Source organism: Ictalurus furcatus, chromosome 16 (assembly GCF_023375685.1).
Source record: "Ictalurus furcatus strain D&B chromosome 16, Billie_1.0, whole genome shotgun sequence".
Taxonomy (NCBI): domain Eukaryota; kingdom Metazoa; phylum Chordata; class Actinopteri; order Siluriformes; family Ictaluridae; genus Ictalurus; species Ictalurus furcatus.
Window position 1 is genome coordinate 24,269,454 of NC_071270.1, and position 8,149 is coordinate 24,277,602.

General features: G+C 39.9%; 1 protein-coding gene across 1 annotated transcript in view; it reads left to right on the forward strand.

Annotated features, from left to right (window-relative positions):
• The window catches only part of phf24 (PHD finger protein 24), a 31,612-nt gene extending 23,768 nt beyond the window's left edge, over positions 1 to 7,844 (forward strand). The window contains exons 4-8 of the mRNA XM_053644718.1: positions 1,390 to 1,468; positions 1,701 to 1,903; positions 3,361 to 3,527; positions 7,289 to 7,381; positions 7,741 to 7,844. Of these exons, the coding sequence (XP_053500693.1) occupies positions 1,390 to 1,468; positions 1,701 to 1,903; positions 3,361 to 3,527; positions 7,289 to 7,381; positions 7,741 to 7,837 (639 nt within the window). The 3' untranslated portion in view covers positions 7,838 to 7,844. The remainder of the gene's footprint in view (positions 1 to 1,389; positions 1,469 to 1,700; positions 1,904 to 3,360; positions 3,528 to 7,288; positions 7,382 to 7,740) is intronic.
• The last annotated feature ends 305 nt before the right edge of the window (positions 7,845 to 8,149 follow it).

An 8,149-nucleotide genomic window follows, 5' to 3' on the forward strand; every position in this document is an offset into this window, starting at 1 on the left:
GATTTACGTTTCTAGAACAGCAGCTCTGACAATAGTACAGCTGCAAATCACAGGATTATATTAATGCACTTGTTCTAATTCAGTACGTTATCCTTTCTATAGTAACAACGCATTCACAGGGTCTTGTATGGCTGATGTGCCACATATATTGATTTTTTTTTAAAAGTGCTGTTATTTTTAGCAGAGAAACACATATAAATAATTGTTGATGTGGCGATGTTTTCTGTAAGGAGACAATTATTTAACATTTTTTAAAAGGAGTCAATCAGGTAAAGCTGTAACTTTAGGTTTTCCACCTTGGGAAAGTCTTCAGGACGGAGTAGAAACAGACGGACAGACAGAGGTTTATCAGTAACAGGACAAGCTGCGTTATTGTTTTAAAACTAATAAAAAAGACTGGTGAGGGAACAACCGTCTATAGATTCTAGAACGTAAGTAATAATAGGAATGATACTGTTTTGTGGATGTTCAACAACATTACATGTAACTATAAATGGATTAAAAGTATGACATTTATAAAAAAAACAACAAAAAAAAATTGTAATTGCTGGAAAATCGCTGAAAACGACGAATAAAACACTCCTGCATTGGGAAATGATCAAATTTGGGTGTTAACAATAACTCTACACCGTGTCAGGACACATCACACCACCCTGTCTTTCATTGTTTTCCTATAACAGCATATCCCGAAGTCTTTTTAATTCCTTACTTTGAATTCTGTGATAAAAAGGGAATCAAAACAACACAAAAATGTCAGAATCAGTCAACTTTACAATCTCTTCCTGGCCCCTTTGTGCACCCACACTGCAAAAGCGATTAAACAAAGCCTCTTTGATTCAGAGGTCTTGTGTGCAGGGTTGTTTGGAGTAAATTCAAACGTTTCTGGCGGATGTATTTCCTCTTTATATTAGCGGAGTTTTGACACTGTGCCACCGTAAGTTTTCAACTCCAAGCCCAGAGCACTGTGTCTTTTCCTGCTCTACTTCAACCCAGAAGAAACCGTTGTCTCTTCACTGCCCACTTGAACCTCTCAAGAGCTTGTTAATTAGCCCAAAAGTGTATTAAGAGGACTCTGTAGAAGAAAAGCACCTCAAGTCTTGTAGATTTCTAGTGGATGTTAGTGTGAGTGACTAATCACTAAGCAAGCTAATTAGCCCATCCAAAAAGGTTTTCCCATATTGCTCGTTTTCGACATGAAGTTGGGACATGGCCAATATGTTTCAGTTTTTAAAGGATGACTTTGATGAAATGTGTGTGTACAACATGAGCCGTCATCCAAAAATGTAGACATAAATGAATAAAAAAAGATCAAAATAAAAACAGTAGACATAATAGCACATAACGGTGTCATGAAATCCAATATCTACGCTAATGTTAATTTCTTTTCAGGACAACGTGAACTTGCTCCTTACTGAAGAAGAGATGTACAGCCTGATGGAAACATTCAAGCAGTGCAAGATCATCCCAGGTAAATACACACACACACACACATACACACACACACGCACACACACACATCTAGTCATGACCTTTTTGTCCTCAGCTGTGCAATGCTGTAGCAAAAGTTAAGCGTTCACCCCAGATGGCGGTTTTATTAAAAACATCAGTTCATTCATCACAGTGTATATACTAATTAGCTCTGTGTCTCTGCGCCAGGATTGATGATGGCTTAGGTTCAGTACTCTGCTCCTCTGTTGCAGAATCCTGTCTTGTCTCAGACGAGCTCCTTCAGTACAGGCACTTCGTGTCCAAGCAGCTGTTTGAGAAGGATCTGACGGACGATCAGGAGGAGGAGGTGCTGGCCCAGTTCGCTGCTCTTGACCCAGAGAAGAAGGGACAGATAGAGTGGTCAGATTTCCTGTATCACGAGTCGCTGTCCGTACTGCAGAAATTTCGGACAGAGGTATGGGAGGCTCAGCTTGTGTTTGTGTGTGCAGACGTTTATTAAAGCTCTGTATTTAATCAAACACGAGTAAAAGCTGACTATGTTAGAGGAAGAAAAGCTGTGACATCGGTACTTCTAGAACATGTGGCATATAAGCCATGCCTCCTTTAGTAGAACTGACAAGCACAGAGGCCATGCCTCCTTCACTGAGACAGACACGCACTGATGCCACGTCCCTCCATTAAAAATGGATAAGCACAGAGGCCATGCCTCCTTCACTGTGACTGACGGACACAGAGGCCACACCTGCTTCAATGTTACTGACAGAAACAATGGCCACACCTCCTTCACTGTGACTGACAGACACAGAGGCCACACCTCCTTCACTGTGACTGACATGCACAGAAGCCACACCTCCTTTACTTTTACCCTGACAGCAAGGCCTCCTTCATTGTGACGGACTGGAACAAAGGCCCCGCCTCCCTCACTGGGACCGATCCAGAGGCCACACCTCCTACACTAAAACTGTTAAGCAAAAGTCCACACCTCCAATAAACAGTGAAACATCAATTCAAATTGTTAATGAGGCTTACTTCCTGCAGTAGAGTCAATATCAATAAAGCTCTGCATTTTATACACTAGAACCAGCGTGATTAATAAATAGACCGTTTTTAATAATAAATAAATGTTTAAAAATATTAAACCCCTCTGCCTAGATTTAGAGAAGCTGAAACAGTTTTGATGAAACGAAATGATACAATTATTGCTACGCACATATTTTACTCTTGCTACGGCTGTTAATTACCCATCTGCTGCTTACAGTGGCAGCTTGTGCCTTTTAGAAACGGGCTTTCAGTACATCCCAAGAAAATGTATTTAAATCGAATACACCACAGTGTGGATATTATATATTAAAATAAATAAATAAATGAATAAACAAGATACAATACATGTATTTGTCCTTATTAATCAGTGATCATAGAACTGCAATAATGTAAGTCAGAACAGGAACTAACTTGTTCCGTCGACGTCCTACAGTAGAACAGTAAAGGTAACTATAAATGGACAAAAAGTTTTGGTAATATTTGGCAAACTGCTGTGGTAGAAGAGGAATAAAATGCTTTGGGGTGTGCTGTTATAGGAAAATAATCGACTTCAGGGTGAAAATATTAGCCTTGCTTCATCACACCACCCTGTCATTGAATAGTCATCGATTAGTTTTGATTAGATTCATGATTTATTGAAAATAAAATATTTTGCTTCGTTAGAGGCTCATTTGCATATTACAAGCTACTCTGTTATCAGTACTACCAAACCGCAAGACAATTCTAGATGCTGTGTATGCATACGATTTTTTATTCTTTTTAAAAAAAATCACCTTTGTATAAGAATTTCTAATTTCTAGTGAAATTCCAATCAGCATAATAATGGCTTTGAGATTGAAATTTTGTACTGATTTATGGTTTTGTCCCCAGAACTCCCTGGTGCGTTTGCTTACGGCTAAAGAGCGTGACCGAGCGCGTGCAATCTTCCAGAGTCTGGACCAGGATAAAGACGGTGTTATCACGGGTGGAGAGAGTCGGCGGGCCCAAACCTCATGGTTCCATAAGCACAGCAAAGAGCCTCAGTCCTGCAACGTCAGGTGGGTCAAGACGTCTAGTTCGGAGTAATCACCCTACTAAAGGCTCTTCATGCACTGTTTGTAATGACCACTTAAATAATCAGGACTACGATGCAGTTAAAGAAATTAATTACACGTCCTTCTCTGTCCATCAGAGCTCTTCAGAAAGCAGGAAATCTGCACGAGTGTGGCCATTTTTAATTAAATTATCTCAACGCCCAAGTGTTCTGTTAGTGAACGGTGACTGACGCTGGAATATTTCCTAGTCTTTATCTCTGCAATGCTTTTATTTTATAAAACTTTTCCTGATAAACACGGTCACAAAAGCAGCTTTACAGAAATCTGGATGTAGAGCAAGGTTCCTAATGAACATCCTAGAAGTGGCAAGGAAAACCATCCTCTTCTGGGTGGGATTATAAATCAATCCATCTTCAGCTCTTAGGGATAAATTAGATGCTACTTAGCGTTTGGTACACTTGGGGGCAACGTAGAAGATTTCGTTTCTTATAACTGACAGATTGCTGACAACCGCTTAAGGGGTTTCAAGCATCCGGGAAGATTGAGAAGTAGAGAAATCTTGAAATAAAAAAAAGGTTGTTAGTAAAGGCGAGAGCAGAGGAACAGGGGAAGAGATAAAGCCTGACATTAATGAAGCATTTCTAGACAAGCCTTCCATGTCAAGCAGCTTGTAAAAGCTAATAACTTACAAATAATGCTGATTGCCAGTGTGAAAAAAGAATTCTGCCTTGAAGCCAACCCACTTAAAGCTATTTTGAATGGTTGATTCAATTAACAGGAGTTGGCAGGGAAGATCGCAGGGACTTTATGTATGTTTTGGGGTCAGTGTGCTGTAAATATTCATCTATAGCCAAGTCTTAACCTCCTTGCAGAGGTAATTAGGATTTGCGTTGAAATATCTTGGTGCTTAACAGACCTAGAAAAGTTCTATTTCGGTCTCATTTGACTGCAATACATGCTTCTAATTGTAGTTCAGATGAGTCTTTTGGGTGGCATGGTGATGCAGGAAATTCACGGTCCCTGAGATTGGGTTACTGCCTGTGGGGAATTTCACATCTTCTCCCATCTGCATCTGTGTGGGTTTCCTTCGAGTTCTCCTGTTTCCTCCCACCTCCCAAAAAATGGTGGTAGGTGGATTGACTACTCTAAATTGCTTCCCCCCGGGGTAAACATGCGTGCATGGTGCCCTGCAATGGACTGGCGTCCCATCCAAGGTGTATTCCTGCCTTGCACAGAGTGCAACAATTATAGCTTATAATAATTTAGCGCCAATCATTTTGTGCCACATGAAAGAATCGAAGGTAGGTTCTGTCAATATTGACGGCAATTTAGTCTCATCGTGTCTGCAGTATTTGCCCATTCTCTATAAAAGGTGCCAATAATTTTGGACGCGAATGTACAGAGTTTGCATGGCTTTTACATGGTTGTAATGGATTTAGCCTGTGTGTCTTTGTCTTCCATGCTGTCTCACTGCTATCATCCATCTTCCCATCATCTTTACTATCACTGCATGTGTTCCTTCCTTCAGACTCAGGGGATTGTGTTCTCCTGTAATGAATATGGGGTAAGTCACAGTCTAAGAGAAAACCTTACCTTACCACACTTAGAAGATAAATGGAAACCTCAATCAAATCGACATCTATACAATCTACATGGCTAACAGAAAACAATAAAGCCAGTGAGAAGCAATGATTGCATTCTCTGATCCATGTCGATGAACAATTTTTTTTTTTTTTTCTTGGTAAAAAAAGAAACCAAACATATCTACCCCAAATATAATTATCTAAGACATGCTTGGTGTCCGAGGTTTGCCGTTTTTGTTTTATTTTATTTTATTTTTTAGATTTGCACTAGAGCTATTAAGCTATACACTCCTAATTATCAGAATATTCCTTCAAATTCAAATCAGTGAGTGTTCGTCCACGTCACTTCCAGCTTTCTCGAATTCAGTCCTCAAAGTTTGGAAGGCGGAGCCTAGAGGGATGGAGTGATACCAAACAACACTACAAAAAGAAAAAAAAAAAGGCATTTTGGTTGTCCAGGATGGCTGCATCGATAACAATACTGTTCAGCTACATGGTGAAATTTCTTCCAGTGTGAGAACATTCGCCTTACAGCTCCAGTGCAAAGCTAAAGAAGCAAACTTTAGAAACCAAGCATCTTTAGCCCAGTTAGGACAGGATTGATTTCCCTGTGTGACCTGCATTATAACTTTTTAACCTACCTCTACTGTGTTAAAATGATCACATCCAGACATGACTAAATTAACACGGAAGGGAGGAGTTTCTAAAGGTCTATGAACCTAATGTTTGCATCACACATGGTTATATAATTATCTACCGTTAAATGATGACTGACTTTAAAGCCTGTCAGGAATTGGTAGCGTATTGGCGGATGCGGATGCAAGCGCAGGTAATATAAAGTAGATTTATAACTGTTTTATAACTCAGCCCCTTCAGGTGCACTCTTTTCTGATTGCTTTTATGTTCTTTCTCCTGATAATGTGCACTGAACGTAGGCAGAAGAAGTTGTACGACAACAAAAAAATTCCTATTTTCACAATTCTGGAAGTGCTACAATTCTTCATACATATGCTAGGTGAATAAATACAGCGAGTAGCAGTGGTCAGGAAAAAGAAAAAAAAAAAACAAGACGTGTGGATACAGATTACACAGAGTTTAAAAAACCAGTAGGTAATTTGGTCTGTAACATTCTCAGGGTAGAAAAACCCCAACATGGCTGAGCTGAATGGAAAAAAAGAAATTATAGAGGAGCACTTGCAATTGCTGGAATTGCTTCAGGTTACCATGTGAATATAATCCCATCCATATAGGGCTACTGCTAATCTGCTACATCTGGGATACGTATAAAATTGTATACATTTGATCCAATCTATTCATTTTATTACTGCTAATGTTAATGTAATTCAATTGTGTCAGCTGACCCTAATCATCATCATCATCATCATCATCATCATCATCATGTTCATATGAACTGCTCCTTATTGCTTTATTAGTTAACAAATCCAGTCTTGCCATTATTCAGTGTTAAACGAGAGGCTTGTTTTCCTTTGGGACGCTCTCATCAGCTCAAATGGCCGCTGCAGGTTTAATGGTTGTGGCTTTGGTCTCTACATGGCGTGACTAATATTTGCTTGTTAATCGGGGCTCATTTAAAATCAGCTTGGAGTACCGAGTGCCTGCTTGTGCTGTGCGAGTCCTCATGCAGACCACAGTTCAGGGTCACTGCAAATCAGTACAAAGTACTTCTAATTGAAGATGACCTTTAATCTGTACGTCTCTCTTCTAAGAGAATAGACAGAAGGAAAGAAAAGGAAGACAAAAAAAAAAATAAACCAATTTTCTTGATATTATATTGTTTCTCTCGCCCTCTTTGTATTCTTTCCTCTTCATTTGAATTATTCCTGTTGGCTGTCAAATTGTGCACATGAACACTTGCATATTTTATATATTCATACAATATATATATATATATATATATATATATATATATATATATATATATATATACTCCATTAATATGCAGTAATGTGGACTGTAAAGATTTTTTTTTATACATCTAGAACATTAAAAGACAATTATACTCGTACAAACCCAGTCCATCTTTTACCAGGTTTAGGTCATGTTTAGAGATGTTTTCTGTGTATACATGTGTGTGTGTGTGTGTGTGTGTGAGAGAGAGAGTGTTTGGATGGAAATGAGGCACAAAACTGAGTGTGTCGTAACTCAATCTCTTTCCCACAGCATCAGCCATGTAGGCCCGATATCAGAGAGCAGTCCTGCCAGCTCAAGCAGTGACAAGAGCAGAGACAAGGCTATGGAGAAGTACGACAACAGGTGTGTGTGTGTGTGTGTGTGTGTGTGTGTGTGTGTGTGTGTGTGTGTGTGTGTGTGCAGTAGGCGATAGTAGGCACATTTAAAGTCATATTCCACTATAAATGAAATGATGTCTATTAAAGATTAAACATGATCCTTACGGTTCTATGACGCAATGGTTCCTGCAGAAGCAGAAAAGTAAAAATGTTCCCTCTCCGAGTTATTGAAGATACCAGGACTCTACTTCAAATTGTTCTGGTTCACTTTAAGCCATGAGTAACAGATAAACAAGTCCATAGTGCAGGAATATAGTGCATAAGTATGGTATGAAGTCTAGCTGAAACTGATGGGTCTTCATGTTCCTTTGCATGTCTTTCCAGGCCGGTGACATGGGACGCGTTCTTGCGCGAGAGCGCCATCTACATCCTGGCTGCTCGACCCAACAGCGGTGCCATGCACATCCGCCTGCCCCTGTAATCCCGCCAAAGTCACCCTGGGGTCTGTAGGAGGGCAGTACAGCGCCCCCTAGACGTGTGGAAAAAGTCCTGGCGCTCAGAAAGGACGTGACACTCAGAGGCTGTATAAGCCATCGACGCACCCCGTCTCAAACAGAACACTATTACTTCTATAACAGCTCACTGAAAAAAAAAAAAAGATTTTCCGATTTTTTTTTTCCTGAGATGTATCTCTGGCACATATTGTAACCCGACCGATCACAGCTCAGGGGTCGGTCGGGTGAGAAGATTGACAGCTATTTCTGTATGTAAGCTATAAGGAGCACTGCCATCT